The sequence below is a fragment of the Notolepis coatsorum genome (assembly GCF_963971535.1).
Source record: "Notolepis coatsorum genome assembly, chromosome: 6".
NCBI lineage: Eukaryota > Metazoa > Chordata > Actinopteri > Aulopiformes > Paralepididae > Notolepis > Notolepis coatsorum.
Window position 1 is genome coordinate 171,654,327 of NC_140170.1, and position 24,377 is coordinate 171,678,703.

Sequence of the window (24,377 nt, forward strand, 5' to 3'; positions counted from 1 at the left end):
GTAGGTGGGGGCTGTACATTGGAGGTGGTTTGTGGGGGGGGGGGGGGGGGGTAGGAGGGGGGGGGTGGGGAACACTGTACAACTGTACAAGCAAAACTGTACTTGGTAATTTACTGTTCATTGGAGGGGGTTGGGTTAGGACATTTACATGGGCCGTACTGTATTGTACCCATTCTGCAATCTGTTAAATAAAGTTTTCATTCATTCATTCAATGACCTCTGTTGAGTGAGGACAGCGCGAGCCACTAGGCCAACCAATCAGAAGATCAGCCATTGTTACCAACCAATCGCAGGTGCTGTTGTTGGTGAGAACTACAACACGTCTCGCGCGCTTGCGCAGATGGGTTGAGCGTGAGCAGCGTGGAGGAAGTGGTGACCGGTGACAGTTAGCTGGGCAGGCAGCCGGCCTGCAGAGACACACTACCAGTCACTCTCTGAGCATCTCTTCACAAACTGTGCAGCAGCAATAATGTCTTGGCTGTTTGGCCTGAACAGGGTTCAACCCGCAGCGCCTCCCGACCTCCCGGTTCCTCCGCAGCCGCCTCCACCGGCCGGTGGCTCGTCAGGCAGCGGTGGAGATAGTAACAACCCCAAGGACAAATGGAGTAACTTTGATCCAACCGGGCTGGAGCGAGCCGCCCGGGCAGCCAAGGAGCTCGACGCGTCTCGTGAGTGTTCTTCCACTGTGAATTGAAAATGGGGGACCCTGATGTAAACGAGACGAAAGTCTTTCTCTGGTCTGCATCCCCTTAACAATTGTTTGTATTGAGCCGTTCTGTATTGTACCCATTCTGCAATCTGTTAAATAAAGTTTTCATTCATTCATTCATTCATTCATTCATTCATTCATTCATTCATTCATTCATTCTGTGGTGTAGTAAGAAGAAGAGATGCTGATCATATGACTCAGTCAGTGATGCTGATGCAATATGACGCCACACAACAAGTCTGTATCAAGAAAGAGGTGACCTAAACTAACACAGAGCAACATACCATTCCAGGTTGGTTAGGGAAGCCACCTAGTAATCGAAGGGCTTGTGGTTTGATCCCCCCGAGGTGGCCCTGCCTGAGCAAGGGCACCTAATACCCTGTGTGTTGTACCAACCTGCTCCAAGGACGGGCATCGAGAAGTAGCCGACATTTACTAAATACTGTGATGCAACACAACTTCCAGTCGCTTGCTATATAAGTCATGTATATAATTATTAGCGCTTCTTCCTTTTTTGAGTATATAATGTCATAGACCTCATTCAGGGATGTAACATTACCACTTTTCTGTGACAAGCTATAAATCCTTTGGCTGGCTATGAGAGTGATGCTATGTCTCCTACTAAAGATTCTCACTGGCCCCCGGTAAATGTCCAAACCCCCAAACCCAACCCCCCTCGAATGTATATATTATTTTTTTTACGATCTCTTTCTCTCAAACAGTACTGTATATCTGTATATCATGTATGTCATAACATAAATGTCATGATGAATTGAAAATGGGGGACCCTGATGTAAACAAGACGAAAGTCTTTCTCTGGTCTGCATCCCCTTAACAATTGTGTGTGTATTGAGCCGTTCTGTATTGTACCCATTCTGCAATCTGTTAATAAAGTTTTCAATCAATCACTCTTTGATGGAGGGAATGGCTCAAAGGTAATTGGTTTGCCATCCAGCTTGCATCACTCACCTTTCACACGTTCAATTAAATGCATAGTTCATCTATATATTCCATATGTTTATTCAGCTAGCTAATATATGACATAACGTATGACTGCTCGATTATGGCAAAAATCATACTCAGGGTTATTTTGATTGCTATTGAAATCCTGATTATTATACACAATTATTTGAGAACATCATATGAAAACGACTGAATTAGTTTTACCTTTCTTCTCGACCAAAGGCTTGACATCTTCTACAAGTTACCAAAGACATTTCAAACTAACTGGAGAAACGTGCCGTGGCTCCCTCCTCCCCCCCCCCCCCCCCCCCCCCCCCCCCCCCCCCCAGGAGACTAGAGGCTCTTTCATGAGTCTCTAATGGGGATCCTTTAATAAACATAAACATGAACTGAAACGACTGTTTGGGCTTGAGGCGAGGGGCGGAGCGCACCGCTGTGAAGGAAGGGTGCACTGCATTGACAACACGAGACTCGATTAGAGCAATGCGGCACAATAATAGTTATATCTCGATTATCTTGTTTTCATGATCGTGGGAAGCCAAAATTGTAATTGAAACTGGATTAATTGCAGGTATAGAGAGATATGCTTTATTTGTGTGGATATTTAATAGATTTATAATAAAGTTTGACTCTATTATTAACCTGTTCCTCTCTCTCTCTTCAGGCCATGCCAAAGAGGCCCTGGACCTGGCTCTCATGCAGGAGCAGAGCACCCACATGGAGCACCAGAGCAAGATCAAGGTACTGCTGCCCAAATCTGTCTGAGGAGAAGTCGCTTCACTCTGCCGCCATCACGATAACGGGGACTAACAAGACCAGACCCCTGTCTCTTAGAACGGGGAGTCAACCGTGTCTTAAGCATCTGTGAAACATGTCGTCGTTTTTCTTTCGTATTTGAAGTCACTAGTAAAATGACTGACGACACAGAATGGTCAATTTGGTCAAAAAGGACAACTTTATGAAAAATTGCTAAAACCTTTTCTAAGACTTATTGGAAGTATGGGAAGTGGCCTTTAATTTGTAGCCAGGTTAGCTGCACCTGACTTGAAAATGTTGGTAATCTGAGCTGTTTTCCAGTGATCAGGGTGTCTTTCTGTTGCTATAGACACGTTTATGAGTTTGGTTAGCGGTTCTGCATGACTGGATGAGTGCCTCTTCAATCATGCCGTGTCTGAACGAAAGACATGTTTAGCATGTGAAGTAGACACACCGGAAGAGCGGGGGCTCTAGAGTGATCTCTGTTTAGAGGAAGACCCCTGGCCCTAATGCTTAACACATTGTTGGGCTCTTGGTACGAAGAGTTCTGCATGAGAATCTCTGCATTACCATACCCATACTGACCATACCCATACTGACCATACTAGGGCTGACCTTCGAATTTCTTTTTGGAATTCGAAGCTTCGGGGGCCGAGATTCGATTTTAATTCGAGAAAAAAAAATTTAAAACTTTGTTGTGTTGTGGGACTTGTACAGCACTTTGTTCAACTTTGTCAGTGCTGTAAAGTTTAAACCTTTTTAAATCTTAGACAAACGAAACACTTTGCTTTCATGAAATATTGTAAGCCGTGACCGTCATTTGAGGCTTTATAAAAGCAGCACAATGAACACAAATCTGTCAGTGCCGAGTCCAACCTCATCTTAAATAACAAACAGCATTGCTTGTTGTAATTAACAAAGAGAGGCAGAATTGATTTTGCAAAAAAAAATCATATATATTTTTTATATATAATCGAATTTTATTTTCATATTCGAATCCCATGCCCATCGAACGAAGCTTCGAAGTATTTAAGACAGCCCTAGACCATACCCATACTGACCATAACCATACTGACCATAACCATACTGACCATAACCATACTGACTATACCCATACTGACCATACCCATACTGTACGACTCTGAACTCGGTTGCCTTTACTCAATTTATACCTACCTACTGCTTTCACTGTCTACAAAGCCCTACACTGTAATCATATTAATTATAATAATCTTAACTACCCACCTCATACTATAGTAAGTCTACCCATATACTCAGTATGATAGCATGTACAACAGTGCTGTATACCGTAAATCCTCAAATATAAGACGGGTCTTCTATTTACCTCAGCTGCAAAGAGCACCAGGCCTTTTTTAGAGAGAGGCTTATATAAGAGGCAGGCCTTAATTTCTAAAACTGACACTCATGGACATAATCCCTTCATTTTCAGACTTTTATTGCATTATTATTATTATTTTTATTTTTTAATACATACATTGTCTATCTACATTTATTTAGACTAGCATTGGTATTTAAATATTGAGTGCAGTTGAGTAATTGTGGGATTAACGTAATTCACACACTGAAATTGGAACTGTATACTAGGTTGTGGGGTCCGGGGAGGGTTTAGCGTGTGGTACCTTCTCGACTTCCTCAGTTGAATCGAGTTGTTTACATGCAGTAGCTTTAGTGTGCTGAATTTAAATCTGTATTACATAACTTCCTACAAGAAGAATGTCGCTGCTTTCTGTAGTCGGGTCCCAACTGCAAAACTACTGTATTACCCTGTATTTTACTGTCGTACACTTTTACTATTATGTAGACTATTCTGTTTTGTGTTTTTGTGTTTACATGTGATGTATTGTATATTGTATACATGCACTTTTATTGTGTTCTTGTGTGATGTACCGCACATTTTATTGCTGTCATGATATATTGCAAATGTTATTGCTGTCATCTTGGCCAGGTCTCTCTTGCAAAAGAGATCTTGTATCTCAATGGGACTTCCTGGTTAAATAAAGGTTAAAAAAATATATATATTACACTACAATTCTGTACATACATCTGATTAGCACTATTACTCAGTAGTACTAATTTATATATTTTATATCCAGTTTAATCACCTGTACACTGTATATTGCTGTTGCACTTTACTGTCACATTTTCACTCTGGTTGGATGCCTAACTTCTTTTCGTTGTGCTGTATGATGACAATACATTTGATTCTAATCTAATGACGACCCGAGGCTTTGATGGAAGTTGCTGATGTGTCGCCTTGCATCCAACAGGAATACGAGGCTGCAGTGGAACAGCTGAAGGGAGATCAGATCCGAATCCACGGGGAGGAGAGGAGGAAAACTGTGAACGAGGAGACCAGGCAGCATCAGGGGGTGAGAGGAGGATGCTCTGGTTATAACACTTATAGAGGGGGCGGTTTCGATTCCAGCTCCTCCCGGGCACCGTGTCGATGTGTCCTTGAGCAAGACACTTAACCCCTAACTGCTCCCGATGAGCAAGTCGGCACCTTGCATGGTCGGCATTGGTCGCCTCCGCCGTCGGTGTGTGAATGTGTGAGTGAATGGGTAAAAATGTGAGGAACCAATTGTAAAGCGCATTAGATAAAATCCTCAATAAGAAATCTATTACAATCTCTTTTTTTTGTATAGATTGTAATGACACACATCTATTGTAATAATTTTTTTTAATCCACCTTTTCTCCTGTTTTTCTGTGTTTTTCTCCCATCTCAATTTAGTCGTTATGCCAATTCCCCCCTCCCCTTCCTGGTTGTTGCTCACATGTGCCCCCCACTGGTCGGTCTAGGGAGCCCTGAAGTCTATCGGATGCTTCCTCTGAGACATAGGAGACAGCCAGCAGCATCTTTTCACCTGCCAGCGCGGACTCTCATTGGTGAGGTGTAACGTGTGGGAGGTCACAGTACCCTCATCATCTCCCTCCCTCGCTGTGCAGGCGCCCTGACCGACCTGTAGGAGTCGCTGTTTACAACGACCAGAATACCACCCCACCGGCTTTCCTCCCGCTGACTCTGCCAATTGAGCCAGTATGATGGCCGGCCAAGCCGGAGGCAACGCTGACAGCTGGATTCGATACCAGTGTCTCTCGCGTTGGTGACGAGCGCTTAGTCCGCTGCACCACCCAGCCGCCTCATCTATCGGACGTTGTGGACACTGGACAGAGACTCCTACAGGTCGGTTGGTGCGCCTGCACAGTAGAATCAGGAAGCGACGAGGGCGGCGTGTCCCTCCCACGCAGACCCTCGCCGCTGAGAGACCGCGCTGTGCAGGTGAAAAGATGCGACGGCTGCCTCCTCGAGTACCGGAGGGGACACGTGATGCAAGGCTTCGTCCACATTGTAGCCGGCCTGTGGGAGGCATCGCCTAACAGCGTTCGAGACAGGGGAGGGTAGAATTGGACAATACGAAATTGGGGACGGGAGAAAAATAGAAAGAAATGGGGAGAAAAAGTAGATAAAAAAAGGCTGTCAAAGTTAACGCGTTGACGCACAATTCTGTTAACGCCACTATTTTTTTTAAAGCAACGATTAATGTTTTGGGGGGGGGGGGGGGATATATATATTTTTTAAACCTTTTTATTTATAATTTATATAGTTACTAGACTTCACTCTGGTGTATTATTGATACTCATTGATACTATGTTTGTTTCTGACTCAAAGTGTGTGTGTGTGTGTGTGTGTGTGTGTGTGTGTGTGTGTGTGTGTGTGTGTGTGTGTGTGTGTGTGTGTGTGTGTGTGTGTGTGTGTGTGTGTGTGTGTGTGTGTGTGTGTGTGTGTGTGTGTGTGTGTGTGTGTGTGTGTGTGTGTGTGTGTGTGTGTGTGTGTGTGTGTGTGTGTGTGTGTGTGTGTGTGTGTGTGTGTGTGTGTGTGTATGAATGAATGAATGAATGAATGAATGAATGAATGAATGAATGAAAACTTTATTTAACAGATTGCAGAATGGGTACAATACAGTACGGCTCAATACATACAATTGTTAAGGGGATGCAGACCTGAGAAAGACGTTTGTCTTGTTTCCATCAGGGTCCCCCATTTTCAATTCATATAGACATATATGACATACATGACATACAGATAGTCAGTACTGCTACATCTATACATTTATGACATACCAGATTTGCAAATACAGTACTGTTTGTGATACAGAAGGAGTCAAGAAAAGGGAGTATATACATTTGACGTAGAAACTGTACATTGGAGGTTGGGTGGGGGGGGTTGGGTACATTGGGATATTGACAACCATACTGGGTAATTTACATTGGAGGTGGTTGGGGGGGGGGGGGGGGCGGGGGGCATACTGTATAAACAAGTAACACTGTACATTGAGGGGGGGGGGGAGGAGACACTGTACAAACAAACACAATTGTACATTGAACTATTGCCAAAACCATACTAGGTAAATGACTGTACATTGGAGGGGGTTGGAATGATTGGGTTAGGATATTTACAGGGGCCAGTGTTGAATTGCAGTCTCCCGTAGGTGTCCCTTGAGAGAGGTTTTGAAAGTGGGTAGTGATCCACATTCCTTTACAGCTTTGGGTAGGGCGTTCCACATTGATGTGGCATAATTGCGAAACGTGTTTAGTCCCTTATTTGAGCCGAATCTGGGTTTGACATGATTTGTGGAGCTCCCTCTGGTGTTGTGATCGTGGTATTCACTGACCTTTGGGAAGTATTTTGACATGTACATGGGTACCTTGGTCGTGTAGTGTATCTTGTAGACCAGGCCCATTGCAAGTTGTTGTACTCTGTCGTCTACTCTAAGCCATCCTAGGTTGTCGAAGTGGGCAGGGGTGAGGTGGGTTCTAGGAGTAAGGTCAAGCAGTAGTCTGACCAGTTTGTTTTGAGATGTTTGTAATTTTGTTTTTAGCGCCTTTGAGGTGCTTTGGTACCATGAGGTGCAAGCATAGTCGTAGTACCCCTGAATGAGTGCTCCTGCCAGAGTCTTCAGGGTGTTCTTGTTTACCAGAGAGGAGATCCGGTACAAGAATCGAGTTCGTTGGTTGACTTTTTTTATTACATTGGATGCCATTTTGTCACAGGAGAGATTAGCCTCTAGGATGGACCCCAGGTAGGTAATTTCATCTTTCCTTGTGACAATATTGTCACCCACTGTAACAGTGTGTGTGTGTGTGTGTGTGTGTGTGTGAGAGAGAGTGAGATAGAGGGGGCAAGAGAGCTGGGAGAGTTTGTGTGTGAGAGAGAGAGAGAGAGAGAGGGGGGGGGGTGAGTCCTGACTCCTCAGCCATTGTGTGGGTGAATGTAACAAGTTCCTAACGTTTTCTTTCCCCTATTATTTCATGCACACTTTATTCATTGTTTTCAATTATTATTTTCCTTTAAGTTATTTTGTGCATCACTCTGTTTTGAATTCGATGCAAATTTGCAATGCATGAGGGTCATCCTTTTGTGTTAAATGGCTGCATAAAGCAAGCATTTGTTGACTCATGTTGATAAGAGTATTAAAACTTGAAAAAGATCCGTAGATTTAGAAAAAAAAGAAAATGCGATTAATCGCGAGTTAACTATGGACAATCATGCAATTAATCAGATTAAATATTTTAATCGATTGACCACTAATATTTTTCTCTTAGATTTTAATGGCAAATCTATTGGTTTTAATATCAATAATTATGCTAATTCTATGCTCATTTTATGCCAATGTCTATTTTGTGTCTACATCACTGCTGTGAAGCACTTTGGGCTGCAATTCTTGTATGAAAGGTGCTATACAAATAAAGGTTATTATTATTAACATTTGTCAACTGTTGATATTAGCGAACACTGCAACAGGAAATCAACTGCAGTCCAAGTTGTTCCCTAGAAACTGACCTGTCTATGTTGAGACAGGAAACTGTCCTCCTGTCTACTCTACTACTACTCTGTCTATCTACTTTGATAAACTCATTGTAGTAGAGACCATAGTAGAGACCATGGGCAAAACACTTCCTAGATCCAGGCAGGTCTTAGGACTAATCACGTGGCTCTCCAGGTGTATGACCACTGTCTCTGTTCTGTCTCCTCCACAGAGAGCACAGTTTCAAGACAAGCTAGCCAGACAGAGGTATGAGGACCAACTGAGGCAACAGGTGAGCTTATCTGTGCTGTCATTAAAAAAACTCCCATTGACTTCTAGTTCTTTGTAGTACAAATCTTGAGGTTGTGGCTCTTGCTTTTCGCTCCAGCAAGTCCTGAATGAGGAGAACCTTCGCAAACAGGAGCAGTCCGTGCTGAAACAGGAGGCCATGAGGAAAGGTACGGTGTCCTGCTGCACTGTAGCTCAGATATTATGAGTTATATGGTGTTTATGTTTATTTAGGATCCCCGTTAGCTTTTGCACTTGACAAAAGCTATTCTTCCTGGGGTCCGGCACTTACAACAATATTCAATACATTACATCATTATCAATATCAACATCAATTACATCATTAACAATCTCATCCTCAGTTAGGATGATATTGTACAAGATATTTTAGTCAAAAGTATTAAAATCAAATAATTAAAATCAAATAAATAGTGCTTCCTGAGCAGCACTCACTGCCATCAACATAAACAGTCAATTGGTTTTCACCGCTATGCCATAAGGATTCAGTGCATGCTCGTTAGTAGATTTTTTTTTCTTATACACTTTCTTCTCCTCATTTTCTATTTTTCTCCCATCCCAATTTTGTATTGCCAATTCTCCCCTCTCCTGTCTTGAACGTTGCTAGACTATGCCCCCCACTGGTTGGTTGTAGTGAGGATAGAAGCCTTGCATCACGTGTCCCCTCCGGTACACGAGGAGGCAGCCTGTCGCATCTTTTCACCAGACAGCACAGACTCTCAGTGGCGAGGAGTAACGCGTGGGAGGCTCACGCTGCCCCCGATACTTCCTGTCTCTGCTATGCAGGCGTCACCCAACCGACCTGTAGGAGTCGCTGTCCACAACGTCCAATCCTCACCCATCGACTTCCCTCCCGCTGACTCTGCCAAATGAGCCAGTACGACGGCCGGCCCAAGTCGAAGGCAATGCTGAGACTGGGATTCGATACCGGAGTCTCTTGCATTGGTGACGAGCGCAATCTCCACTACGCCACCCAGCCGCCAGTATTTAATTTTTTTTTTTTTTTTTTTAATTTAAACCTAAATACACTTAACTAAAGTATAGTTTAATTTCTGTGCAAATGAAAGTAATGTGATTCTGAGCTTTAATCTGGTGTATTTTGTGTTTGACGTCTTTAGCCACGATAGAGCATGAGATGGATCTGAGGCATAAGAACGAGATGATGCGCGTGGAGGCGGAGGCCAAGGCGCGCGGCCGTGTGGAGCGGGAGAACGCAGACATCATCCGTGAGCAGATCCGCCTCAAGGCAGCAGAACACAGACAGACCGTCCTGGAGTCTATCAGGTGAGATCAGGGCTGTGGGGCCACATTCGGCCTTCCATAACATTCATGTTGGCCCTTTCACTTCACTCCGCCGCCATCTTGATAATGGGGACTAACGAGACCTGACCCCTAATTTTACTCGACATGTAATAATTTAAAGGGGAACTATCTTATAAATGGCCGTTTTCAGTGTTTAGCATTGTTTCATAGCTATGTGGACTTATATTAATATGATCTATGTCTCTAATTCTCATATTGGCGCATTCTTCCAATTCTCCTCTCACAATATTCACCCTCACTGAACTGAGTCATCTGAAAATGTGCTGATCTGTGATGTCAGAGAGACTCGGCTGCATAATAATGTGGCTGGGTAGGTTCAGGCCCTGCAGTGGTTTAGGTGCCCAGCCTCAAAACGGCTTAAGATCTTGAGGTAGAAAAATGCTGTTTTTGAGTACTTCATTAGAAATACAAAACAATGAATTAAAAAGAAATTGCAGAGGTGTTCCATAGACTCACAGGAATTGTGTAAAAGTGCCCAAATAGTGAAAGAAATAGTAAAATAGTTCCCCTTTAATTATTTTCTCTGAATGTGTTTGTTTTGAAGCAGTTTTTGAAGTAGTTCCGTTGTTGCTGCCATCTTTAGTGTTACAGAATTCTCCATTCAAAACTACCACAGTGCTCCAGTGTGTCTGGCCTACATTTAAGCACAAGTCAAGCTTGTGTGTGTTTGTGTTTTCAGAACTGCCGGCGCTGTGTTTGGAGAAGGATTCCGGGCCTTCGTGTCCGACTGGGACAAAATCACAGCTACGGTGAGCCTCTTTCTCAAAGTAAAAAAGAAAAGTATACATAAGTATATTTTCTGAAAGTACACTTTTTATATATTCAGAGAGTATAAAGTTGTGTACAACCACTTAAGTTGTACTAAGTGTGTTAAAAGTTGTACATACAGATGTATGTACTTAAATGTAGTTTGGTTACTTTTGCTTAAAAATAGGACACTTGTAATGTGTCTACATTCTTCATTTGAGTGCCTTAATCCATAGTTAACATTTGTATTGCACTAGTTCAAGTTCAAGTTCAAGTTCTTTAATAGTTGTCATACAGAAGTACAGAATACTTTCATACAAAATGCTTCTTACTGTTACGCTCCAGAGACTGTGCTAGACAAGATAGTATCAAATAACATAATAACATAATATAGCATGAATTTAGAAGAAGAAAAATGAGGTCACAGTGTTCGGTATAGACATATGTACAATGTTCTGAGTTACCATATAATATACAATACACAATACTATGCAGTGTACTAATGTACAGTACTATCTAGTGCAAAGCAGAAATGGGATGAGGTACAATTTTAGGTACAATTTACAGTAAGGTGTACGAGTTGTAGTGCAATCCTTCATCCATAAATATAAAGTGTGGGGAGTGGGTGCTACAGTGTGTTTGTTTAAAGTGGGTGTGTGCTATAAAGTGTGTGGAGTGGGTGCTACAGTGTGTTTGTTTAAAGTGAGTGTGTGCGTGTGGATGTGTGTGCTATGTGCGTTTGGTGGTTGTTGTTGTGTAGTGTTCATTCATTGTTTGTTTAGCAGCCTGATGGCCTGGGGATAGAAGCTTCTTCTGAGTCTTTCTGTGCTCGCCTTGAGACTCCGGTATCGCTTGCCTGACCGCAGCAGTTCAAAGAGGCAGTTGTTCGGGTGACTGGAGTCTTTAATGATTCTCTTAGCCTTGCCCTTGCAACGCTTGTAGTAAATGTTCTGGAGGGTGGGGAGCCCCCCTCCAATTGTGCGTTCGGCTGAACGTGTCACTCTTTGTAGTCTGCTTCGGTCTTGTGCAGTGCTATTCCCAAACCAGGAGGTGATGTTGCCGGTCAAGATGCTCTCTATTGTACATGAGTAGAAGTTCTTAAGGATCTTCTGGCTGACTTGGAACTTCCTTAGGCGCCTGAGGAAGTAGAGGCGTTGTCGTGCCTTCTTCACAACACTGTCAATGTGTGTGGTCCATGTCAAGTCCTCGGATATGTAGGCTCCAAGGTACTTAAAGCTGTTGACTCTCTCAACCGGTGCCCCGTCGATGCTGAGGGGGCTGTAGTCCTTGACCCCCGACCTCCTGAAGTCCACAATCATCTCCTTTGTTTTGCTGACGTTCAGGGAGAGGCTGTTTTCCTGGCACCATCCCGCCAGGACCTTGACCTCTTCCAGGTAGGCCCTCTCGTCGTTGGCAGAGATCAGGCCCACCACCACTGTGTCATCAGCAAATTTGATGATTGTATTGCTACTCCGCTGAGCCACACAGTCGTGTGTGTACAGGGAGTAGAGGAGGGGACTCAGAACACAGCCCTGGGGGGCCCCTATGTTGAGGGTGATGGATGAGGAGGTGCAGTTGCCTGCTCTCACCACCTGGGGTCTGCCAGTCAGGAAGTCCAAGACCCACTGGCAGAGGTCATAGCCCAAGCCCAGGTCCCTGAGCTTGGCTATGAGTATGGAGGGGACTATGGTATTGAATGCCGAGCTGTAGTCGATGAATAGCATTCTCACATAGTTCCCCTGCCTCTTGTCCAGGTGTGATGCTGCTGTGTGCAGCACATGGGATATGGCGTCCTCCGTGGACCTGTTGGGGCGGTATGCAAATTGCAGGGGGTCACTATCTCAGGACTTTAGCATGTCTATTTTATCATGCCTATTTTATGTCTATTTTATTACCTGTTTATTATGTCTATTTTATTATTTAGTATTATTGCACAATCAAAGCGGGCATGGCCACCCGCATTTCACTGTATGCCCTGGTATGTATGTGACAAATAAACCTCTTGAATCTTGAATCTTGAACCACAGATTAAATAAACACTGCTGGATTTCAGTACTTGTTATGTAGGGCTGGGGCGATATGTTTTCCAGGTATATCTGGAGTGTATAAATGATTTTAAATGCTGATCTGTTGGTGATTATCCTGGCTGTGACCAACAGGTGGCAGGACTGACCCTTCTAGCCGCAGGAGTGTACACGGCCAGAAACGCCACGGGGGTGGCGGGGCGCTACATCGAGGCCCGGCTCGGGAAGCCGTCCCTGGTCAGGGAGACCTCCCGCATCACCGTAGCAGAGGCCATCAAACACCCCATCAAGGTAGAGAGCTAGTCACATACTGCTGTTATCTCTACATCACTGTAGGAGAGGCCATCAAACACCCCATCAAGGTAGAGAGCTAGTCACATACTGCTGTTATCTCTACATCACTGTAGGAGAGGCCATCAAACACCCCATCAAGGTAGAGCTAGCCAGTCACATACTGCTGTTATCTCTACATCACTGTAGCAGAGGCCATCAAACACCCCATCAAGGTAGAGCTAGCCAGTCACATACTGCTGTTATCTCTACATCACTGTAGCAGAGGCCATCAAACACCCCATCAAGGTAGAGCTAGCCAGTCACATACTGCTGTTATCTCTACATCACTGTAGCAGAGGCCATCAAACACCCCATCAAGGTAGAGCTAGCCAGTCACATACTGCTGTTATCTCTACATCACTGTAGCAGAGGCCATCAAACACCCCATCAAGGTAGAGCTAGCCAGTCAGGCCCAGTCCACACGATCACGGGTATACAAGAGCGGAGACTTTAGTCTCACAAAAAGATTGCAGATTTTGTTAGCTTACGTGCTAACGTGATTGGGATTTGCCATTATAATAGTTAGCATTGCGGCTAGCGTACATTACCGTAGTAACGTTACACATGGGAGACTATCTTGCTGGACACAAACATTGTTGATATAGCAGTCTGGTTAATGTCGTTATATCGCTCGCTATTGGTTGTACTAGTAATGTTACCGCTAGTAGAATGAATGGATGAAAACTTTATTTAACAGATTGCAGAATGGGTACAATACGGCTCAATACAAACAATTGTTAAGGGGATGACCAGAAAAAGACGGCTCTGCCGTAAACACTGGAAATAATCTCGGTTACTATGTCCACACGCAACCACTGCAACCGGGATGCGCTCAAAACTCCACCCTGGACTCCGGTTATAAATGAGCGTGTTGCAGTGTTCCAAAAACCCGGATGCGTGTGGACGACTGTGCAACTGCGCACATTAAATCACGGTTACATAACACCCCACGTTCATGTGGCCAGGGCCTCAGATACTGCTGTTATCTCTACATCAGTGCACGTCTGTTTTTCAGTAGGGATGGTCATGGTTATTTGAATGACATTAGTATAATTGCACTATAGCTGAACTGCACTGATTCAGCTACTGATTTCAATGTGATTTTTCTCTTCTGCTATGGTCAATAGATTGAACACATTGGATTCTGTTTCCTTATTTATTTGACTAATAAATGGAAAACAGAATTTATTTTGATCAAATATATGTGATTTGATTAACTCCCACTCCTTCCTCCTCGTCCTCTTAGGTGACCAGGCGCCTGAGGAGCAAACCCGAGGACGCTCTGGAAGGAGTGATCCTCAGTGTGAGTACCAGGCCAGCCCTGTGGAGCAACTCTGTCCGTCTAGTGTGATGCATGCAAATGCAAACATTATGTTTCATATTACAACACGCAAACAAGTTTGTTTGTTTGTTTCTTTATGTATTTATTTATTTGTATTTACTTATCTATTCATTTTTCAGCCTACCCTGGAAGAGCGTGTGCGTGACATCGCCATAGCAACTAGAAATACAAGGCAGAACCGTGGCCTCTATAGAAACATTCTCATGTACGGACCTCCGGGCACTGGGAAAACTCTCTTTGCCAAGGTACAGGACCAATAACAGCAGTGTGTTATAACAAGTATACCAGTGAATATATACCTGTATGTGATTATTTATATATATATATATATGAAGTGAGGCTTTGCCTAATTGTGAGGTTACCTTCTCCTTGTGTCGAGTAGAAGCTGGCAATGCATTCTGGGATGGACTACGCCATCATGACGGGCGGCGACGTGGCGCCCATGGGCCGTGACGGTGTGACGGCGATGCACAAGGTTTTTGACTGGGCCAACACGAGTCGCCGCGGGTACGACACAGAAGACACGACGTTATTAAACCTTATGTCTTGTTAAACTTATCCAATGGAGTTTCTCACCACTAGTTGATGTAATTGGCGCTAGAGAGCACAGTAGGAGAAAAGAGGTCCCCGGACATTGTGTGTTACGTGTTCTTCTACAAGCACGAGTACGCCACGAGGATGGGGTGATGTAGAACAGAGAAGGAGTGTACTGGAGGCGTGTAAACATGCCCTGGTGCTTCAAAGCTATTGGTCTATACGATCTTCCTTGAAATCTAACAGGCTAACTGCCTGTCAATCAAAGGAGGTCGGACTCATTACAACTTTGCCCAAACCAAAAGTGAAACACAGTAAACACAGATGGAAGATGAATATTACGAGAGCAATGAAATTGTATTCAGTTTGTAGACTATAGAACAACAATAGAGATATAAACAAATATATAGAGATATAAATAAAATAGAGAATATAAACAAAAAACTTGGATACCTTTTTTAATATAGCTTCATATCACTACCTTTAACATAACTTCATATCACTACCTTTAACATAGCTTCATATCACTACCTTTAACATAACTTCATATCACTACCTTTAACGTAGCTTCATATTACTACCTTTAACATAACTTCATATCACTACCTTTAACATAGCTTCATATCACTACCTTTAACATAACTTCATATCACTACCTTTAAAATAGCTTCATATCCCTACATTTAACCCTTACACTACCAAATGGTTAACCCTTTCACTGTGACAATATAGAAGGTTAACCCTTTCACTGCCACACAACAAAGTGTTAACCCTTTCACAACCACACTACAGAAGGTTAACCCTTTCACTACCACACTACAGACGTTTAACCTTCTGTAGTGTGCTAGTGAAAGGGTTAACATAGCTTCATATCCCTACCTTTAACATAGCTTCATATCACTGTGTTTAGGAACAGGAGCAGTTACACCATGGGTTACAAGTTGATAAGGTCACCAGTACTGAAGTGCTTATGTCTCTGTATTGTCACAGACTGCTGCTGTTTGTTGATGAAGCTGATGCATTCCTTCGCAAGAGATCCACTGTAAGTCTTTGTCTGTTTCATTATCCATTAAAGGTAGAATCTGTAATGCCGTTAAACGGCGACCTCTGGGCAAAAGAGCCTCACATGATATTGCACTTTGTTTAAATGTGTTTGTTTTGTTCTGATGTGTGGGTTGGACTTTAGTGGGGATAGGTGAAGGGTTGCTAGGAGACATTCATAATATAATAAGTTACTAAACTTCAACCCACATGTCGGACCAAAACAAAAAATTTAAACAAAGTGCAGTACCAAGTGGGGCTCTGTTGCCTAGAGGTCACTGTTTGACGGCATTGCAGATTGTACCTTTAACATTGAGAAAGTATCTTCAATCTTCAATCTCCACATTCCTGTTCTCACTTTTCTCAAAAGCTGCAAGCAGAATCCCGCTGGACTTTGGAGACGTGCCTCGTTTGTATTCTTCTGATCTCTCTGTCCACAGGAGAAGATCAGTGAAGACCTCAGAGCCACGCTGAACGCATTCCTCTATCGCACTGGAGAACAGAGCAACAAGTAAATAATGTCTTAACATTCCTCTATCACACTGGAGAACAGAGCAACAAGTAAATGTCTTTTTTTTTTTTTTTTTTTTTTTTTTTTCCTCCATTTTCCTCCGATTTTCTCCCATCCCAATGTTAGTCGTATGCCAATTCCCAGTCCCTTCCTGATCGCTGCACACTTACCCCCCACAGTCAGATCATCTGGGAGAGTGGAGGCTACCACGTGCTTCCTCCGACACACGTCCAGCCAATCACCGCTTCTTTTCACCTGGCAGCGCGGATTCTCATTGAGAGGGCGTAGCGTGTGGGAGGACCACACTATCCCCCTCACGTCCAATCCGCGCTTAGCAGGCGCCCCGACCGAACTGTAGGAGTCGCTGTTTACAACGACCCGGACCCACCCCGCCAGCTTCTCCCACCCTCTGATACAGCCAATTGTATCAGTGCAGACGGCCAGCCAAGCTGGTGACAACCCCGGAGCTGTGAGCTGGATTCGAACAGGCAAATCCAGCTCAGCTCCGGGGCTGGTGACGAACGCAATCTCCGCTCGGCCACCTAACCGCCAAGTAAATAATGTCTTAACATTCTCTCATCCTTCAGGATATTGCAATGCTTGAAGTGAAACAATGTACCTTTTACATAAAAGCGACTAACTTTTCTCTTAATTAATGACCGTTCTGGAGCATGTACAGAGGTGAGATCGCTGAGCGAGACAAAAGTGTCATGCAGGTCCCCAATGGTCCTCAATTTCCTTTTTCATGTCAAGGAAAATATATTGTTCCATTTTTATCACACCTTGCTTGGACGCGCTGTGTATGAATGTCAGTTCTATATGCCGTAAACGTTCATTAATTTGAACTCGTTCCGAGAGACAGTCCGTTCTTAATCTAGCACCAATTCTAGCACAGTCAGATCAGTTCTAAGCCTCTGGTCTCTGTCATGCTGCTGGTCAGTAACCAGTGAAGGAATCTTATGTTTTTCAATGTGTATATAATGTAAATATCTGGTGGATGACAGCATCTACTCATAGCCATCTCAGAGGAGGAGGACAACAGAGAGAGAGAGTGTGTGTTAGCAGCAGACTAAGCAGAGGTCCTCGGCAGGTTGTTAACAAAAACACTGATATGCACTGGTGGGGGAGGTTTGGTCAGAGCTACGGGGAGGGTTTGACATCGATAGAAACGGATGTTTAGTGCGTTAAAGGTGACCAGCCGTTGCCATGGTAGCGTGTCACATAGTAACGAGAAGAGGGGGCGGGCCCGTTGCTAGGGGGAGAACGTTATGAGAGTTGAGGTCCTTCCGGGGTAAATTAGATTAAGACACGACGTGGAATCGAGCAGACGTGCTGATCAGAGACTTTGAAATCCCCCTCACCCTTGCCGGGTGCGGGAGGGGAAGTGCCACATCATCGCTAGCTTCGGCTAACAGGGAATGGTTGTTGGCTACGACGAGGCCTCAGAACCATTGGACTAATGAGAGAAGAGACGGTGGAGAATAATTAATTTAGTTTTTCTTCAAAGACTGTTCAAGGACATTACAGAATGGGTTACATCTCGTATGAAGCTATGTTTATGAAAATAAACATCAGGAAAGGGATCACGTTGCAGTGTCGTTTCTTCTGACTACGGATGTACTAACAGGGGTTGATACAGTGTGAGACAGCTAATGAGATATCCAAGTAAAATGACACAACGCGGAGGCCAGTCACGGAGCAGCAGGTGATGAGTGGATTGAATGATTAAAGGCTAGAAACACTGTTATCTTACACCAGGCAGATCAGTTCTAACCCTCTGGTCTCCGCTCCCTGCAGGTTCATGATGGTTCTAGCCAGTAACCAGCCGGAGCAGTTCGACTGGGCCATCAACGACCGCATCGATGAAATAATCAACTTTGCTCTGCCGGGTCCAGAGGAGAGAGAGAGGCTGGTGCGACTGTACTTCGACAGATACGTGCTTGAGCCGGCCACCGGGGGGAGGCAGTGAGTATTATTGCTCTAACACTAATACCGTTACTTGTGTTTTTAAAAGTGAACACCATCCATTTAAAGGGGACATGCATTGCTATTCCTAGCATTATTTGGGCAACTTTACACAATTCCTGTGAGTCTATGGAACACCTCTGTAAGGTTTTATTAAAAAAAAAATCATTGTTTTATATTTCTAATCAGGTACTCAAAAGCCAAATTTTTCTCAGTTTGGATTTCAGGCTATGTTGGCCTGGCTCTGCCCATAAGCACTTTGAGTGACAGTCATCCACACAGTCTGCGAGTGGCAGAGAGAGAGAGAGAGAGACACGGAGCACTGTGTAAACAAACCCGACACTTCATCAAACAGGGCTTGACAGAGAGCGAGCGAGAGAGAGAGGGAGAAACGGATACACCCTCGCGACAGAGCACACATACACACACGCGCGTCGCGCTGTCATCTCTCTGTCTGTCTCTCTCTCCCCCTCTCCCGTTTGAGGAAGTGATAGAGGGGGAGAGAGAGAGAGAGAGACAGACAGAGAGACGACAGCGTGACGCGCGTGTGTGTGTCGCGAGGGTGTATCTGTTTTTCCCTCTCTCTCTCGCTCACTCTCTGTCAAACCCTGTTTGATGAAGTGTCGGGTTACACGAGAGAGGGGAGAGAGAGAGAGAGAGAGAACTGTGTAAACAAAGCTGCGTGTGTGAGATAAGCAGGTCCCCTTCTATGCGCTACAACCACAGAGCCAATCGGATTACTATCCGCTCCATCCTCGCCTCGTTACGTCACGATGTGAGTCAAATCAGAATGACCTAATTAAATCGAGCAGGAAATGGTCTGAGCTGAATGAGAGCAATCCGCCAATATGGTATTTAGAGACACAGACACATTGATACTAACTACTATTACTATAATACAATGCTAGACACTGGAAAAAAGCCATTTATAATGCATGTCACCTTTAAAGAATTCATACATGTTACTCCTTTGGTTCAAGACAGTCCAAAAATATTAGTGAACATGAACAACTGTCTCCCAAATCCCAAAACTAGGGTGCTAAAACTCAAATGTGTGGTTACAGATGACACTGAGGCTGCGGTTACACTAGGGCCAGTTTTCGTTTCAATTTCAGTTTCGCTTTTCAGAACGCTACGTAATGGCAGGCAAGTTAGACATCGTTTTGTCTCCTGAGCACAGTGATGTATATACATGTAGTACGATGCCAAAGCAGTAGGTGGCGATGTAGTTCAAACATGAAGGCCATTTTCAACCAATCAGAAAAGTTGAACGTGCCAATACACTTTCTGCTAAAAAAATAACAATCCACCATCTTTAAATACCTCACATGAGCCATTTAGCCAATGTAGCATTTATTTTTCAGCAAAGAAAGTGCAATAAAAGTGCAATAAACAAAACGGATACATTCACTGTGTGTTCTGCCTCTCATTTGTTGATGAAACAAAACCAACATCAACACAATTTACCACCAAGAGCGGATAGTTTAGTTTCACAAAAAGATCTCCGATGTTGTTAGCTACATGCTAATGTGAATGGCATTCTCCATGTATATAGTTAGCATCGAGGCTATTAACGTAGTAACGTTAACGCTATTAGAAATGGATGAAAACTTTATTTAACAGATTGCAGAATGGGTAAAATACAATACGGCTCAATACACACAATTGTTAAGGGTATGCAGACTCTTGTAGTTTTGGACTGGGCTCCTTATAACAATAACTTGACAACACGTTGGTAGCCGCAGCTACTTGGGACAGCTCTGCTGTAAACACTGGATAACCGTGCGGGTCTCTACTGCGCATGGGCATTGGGCAGAACGGCTCCGTATCCGGCTCGCGCAAATTACATGGCACCATTGTTGGCGAGTTTCCAAAACGAAAACACCTTTTCAGCGTTCCCGCTAGGGAAATGCGTTTTCCTGCCAAAAACGGTGTTTCTTTTTAACTTTGACATGCAAACATAATCATTCAGCAACAAAACTTTGCTGTTTTACACCAGTGTAACCATGGCCCGAGAGACACCCAGGAGAATGTTCTGAGTATATGATGGTAAAGATGACAACCACCCAGGAGAATGTTCTGAGTATATGGGTACATTTTCTGTTTCAGAACACTACTCATTTGGGTGTGAAAACTAAAAAACAAACGTTCTGTGGGTCCACACAATTAATCTGCCATTTAATGTCTATGGAGCAGCTTCAGACTTAATACCTGATGACATCACATGTTTCTGTCTTACTCCTCTGGTTTCTTTCTGCTTTGGAGAGAGTGGCTCACGTTCACAAATAATCATTGATCCTGTGCCAAGCAAATAACATATCGGAATTCTTAATTTTTGTGGCGTTCCCCTTTAATAAGTTACGTTTAATAGGTTTCTCTCTGCAGGAGGATGAAGTTGGCCCAGTTTGACTGTGTGTCTGTTTCTCTCTGCAGGAGGATGAAGTTGGCTCAGTTTGACTGTGTGTCTGTTTCTCTCTGCAGGAGGATGAAGTTGGCTCAGTTTGACTGTGTGTCTGTTTCTCTCTGCAGGAGGATGAAGTTGGCCCAGTTTGACTGTGTGTCTGTTTCTCTCTGCAGGAGGATGAAGTTGGCTCAGTTTGACTGTGTGTCTGTTTCTCTCTGCAGGAGGATGAAGTTGGCTCAGTTTGACTGTGTGTCTGTTTCTCTCTGCAGGAGGATGAAGTTGGCTCAGTTTGACTGTGTCTGTTTCTCTCTGCAGGAGGATGAAGTTGGCTCAGTTTGACTATGGCCAGAAGTGCTCAGAGATTGCGAAGCGCGCAGAGGGCATGTCGGGTCGAGAGATCTCCAAACTGGGTGTGGCCTGGCAGGTTTGTGTTCTCTATACATCCTGATGTTATTGAGATGCTTTAAAATTCAAGATAAAAGATATAAATAATAATAATAAGCAGAAAGACCTAGCATAGTTGCATCTTTTCCTCCCAGTAAAGCTTAATAAAGTGCTAACCGTATTAAACGTGATTCTGTACAAGCGGCATAATAAAGTGCTGACCGTGTTAAACGTGATTCTGTACAGGCGGCGGCGTACTCCTCTGAACACGGGGTCCTCACAGAGGCCATGGTCGACGCTCGGGTGGACGACGCCATCAAGCAGCACCTTCAGAAGATGGACTGGCTGCACGGGGAGGTGGTCGAGCAGCCGCCACGCCGCGCCCCCGGGGAGGCGGACGGAGAGGCCAAACTGGGGTTCGTCCTGCCGCTCAGCGAGACGCCGAAGGCCCAGGAGGCGACGGCTCCCGTCCCGGAGGAGGAGGAGGAGAGCGCTCAGCGGGACGGCCAACGGTCACAAGAGGAGGCAGCGGCGCCTCCCACAGGCCCCGGGGAGGCCGAGGCCGAGAAGGAGAGTAAGACTCCGACTGCTCCCCCGAAGGACGGAACCCCGGTTTGAGGTTTTTAGGAGGTTTAAGGGGCTGAACGGGTTATTAAGACGATTAGCACTGACGGTATCCAGTGGAGTTCCACCCACTAGATGATGAAATTGGCGCTATAGAGCACAGTAGGAGGAAAGAGGTCCCCCTGAAATCGTGTTATCGCATGATCTTCCAGCACAAGCCATGAGCACAGCGATGGCGAACACATAAAAGAGTGCCCTGGAGGCCTGTAAACATGCCTTTGTGCTTCAAATTGATTGGTCTATACCAGTGGTTCTCAACACGGGGCCCGGGTACCCCCCCGGGCGTCCTTGTGGAGGCGTCAGGGGATCCCCCAAAATACGGAGAATACTTTTAATTTCTTTTAATTTCATTTACTAGAAGTTAGAGGCTACTGTAACTGAGTGACCTTTTGTGATTTGGTTTCACTCTCTCTGTTCTCTCCTCGACTACAGTATGAACAGGTGTGGCTGTTCTGGATGGAGGTCTTGTAAAACGGGGTCGGCGGCCTGATGTGTATCAGTTTACAGCCTCATGAGAAACACTGAGAAACACTGTCTAATCTATATGATCTTACTCCAAATCCAACAAGCTAATCAAAGTCAATCAAAGGAGGTCAGACTCATTACAACTTCGACCAAAACTGAAACTTAACACTGATGAGATATAAACATTGTGAGAGCAAAGAAAATGGGGACAATGTACGTACAGTAGCGGGTGTTATATGAGGACATTTATTCAGCTTGTACTGTGTAGACCATAGACTCTATGCCATAGACTGGCATAGAGCAACAACACAAAACTCTGTCTTGGTGGAAATGTGAATATAAACAAAAGCGAGCTGTTTACAAGAAGACTGTTGGGACACTTTAAAACTCCCTGTTCCTTTGCTCTCTGCACGGTGGGGGGGGGGGGGGGGGGCACGCTATCATTTCATGACATAACATTCTAATAGATTGTTATGTAAAGACTGTAAAAGACTCTGTAATTTAAACCTGAAGCCTTGTCTCTGTAATTACTATTTAAATGTTGTGTACTGTGAGAGAAAGATGCCGTGATATGAATGGACAATAAAACATCCCATGTTTCTTACAAAAGCAAAACGTTTACGGAGTATTTTCTTTTGTGATGCATCATGTTGGTTACATAATAATAATCGTCTGTCTCACAAGCATGGCATCCTGTACATCAGTGTTTCTTTTTCCATACAGCAGACATTAAACATCTGAATTGTTGAACCTTGTGTTTCCATATCTGGAGTATTTTCTTTTGTGATGCATCATGTTGGTTACAGTATAATAATAATAATAATAATAATATAATAATAATCGTCTGTCTCACAAGCATGGCATCCTGTACAGCAGTGTTTCTTTTTCCATACAGCAGACATTAAACATCTGAATTGATGAACCTTGTGTTTCCATATCTTTCCATACAGCAGACATTAAACATCTAAATTGATTAACCTTGTGTTTCCATATATTTCCATACAGCAGACATTAAACATCTGAATTGATGAACCTTGTGTTTCCATATCTTTCCATACAGCAGACATTAAACATCTAAATTGAAGAACCTTGTGTTTCCATATCTTTCCATACAGCAGACATTAAACATCTGAATTGATGAACCTTGTGTTTCCATATCTTTCCATACAGCAGACATTAAACATCTAAATTGAAGAATCTTGTGTTTCCATATCTTTCCATACAGTAGACATTAAACATCTGAATTGATGAACCTTGTGTTTCCATATCTTTCCATACAGCAGACATTAAACATCTGAATTGATGAACCTTGTGTTTCCATACAGCAGACATTAAACATCTAAATTGAAGAACCTTGTGTTTCCATATCTTTCCATACAGCAGACATTAAACATCTAAATTGAAGAACCTTGTGTTTCCATACAGCAGACATTAAACATCTGAATTGATGAACCTTGTGTTTCCATATCTTTCCATACAGCAGACATTAAACATCTGAATTGAAGAACCTTGTGTTTCCATATCTTTCCATACAGCAGACATTAAACATCTGAATTGATGAACCTTGTGTTTCCATACAGCAGACATTAAACATCTAAATTGATGAATCAACTTCATCTGGCTCTTCGTCTTTATCAACTTCATCTGACCCTTCGTCTTCATCAACTTCATCTGGCTCTTCGTCTTTATCAACTTCATCTGACCCTTCGTCTTTATCAACTTCATCTGGCCCTTCATCTTTATCAACTTCATCTGGCTCTTCGTCTTTATCAACTTCATCTGGCTCTTCGTCTTTATCAACTTCATCTGACCCTTCGTCTTTATCAACTTCATCTGGCCCTTCATCTTTCGTCTCACACTCTGACATAGAGCTGTCTACTAGATAAATATGAAACAAACATACAGTAAGTCCTGATGTGCACTACAGTGTACATTAATCAAAGAATAAATGTTTAACTCTGACAACTCTCTTAAAATGTTCCTTTGATGTTTACTTACTAAAAACAATAAAAATATAACATTTAAAAAAAAGTTATATGAATATCATGCGTATCTTTATTTCTTTCACACAATGTGGCTTTTGAGTTGGCAGCCATTTTGAAAAGACAAAAAAGCAA

The 24,377-nt window shown here is 43.6% G+C and overlaps 1 protein-coding gene across 1 annotated transcript; it reads left to right on the top strand.

Moving 5' to 3' along the window:
• The first annotated feature begins 361 nt into the window (after positions 1-361).
• On the top strand, positions 362-22,672 carry atad3 (ATPase family AAA domain containing 3). Its single transcript, XM_084316361.1, has 16 exons — positions 362-668; positions 2,337-2,413; positions 4,717-4,818; positions 8,490-8,549; positions 8,646-8,715; positions 9,682-9,847; positions 10,566-10,635; positions 12,793-12,948; positions 14,237-14,293; positions 14,452-14,577; positions 14,715-14,839; positions 15,857-15,908; positions 16,348-16,418; positions 18,216-18,383; positions 21,103-21,211; positions 21,418-22,672. Exons 1-16 carry the CDS (start codon positions 470-472, stop codon positions 21,787-21,789), a joined length of 1,980 nt encoding a protein of 659 aa, XP_084172487.1. The 5' UTR covers positions 362-469; the 3' UTR covers positions 21,790-22,672.
• The last annotated feature ends 1,705 nt before the right edge of the window (positions 22,673-24,377 follow it).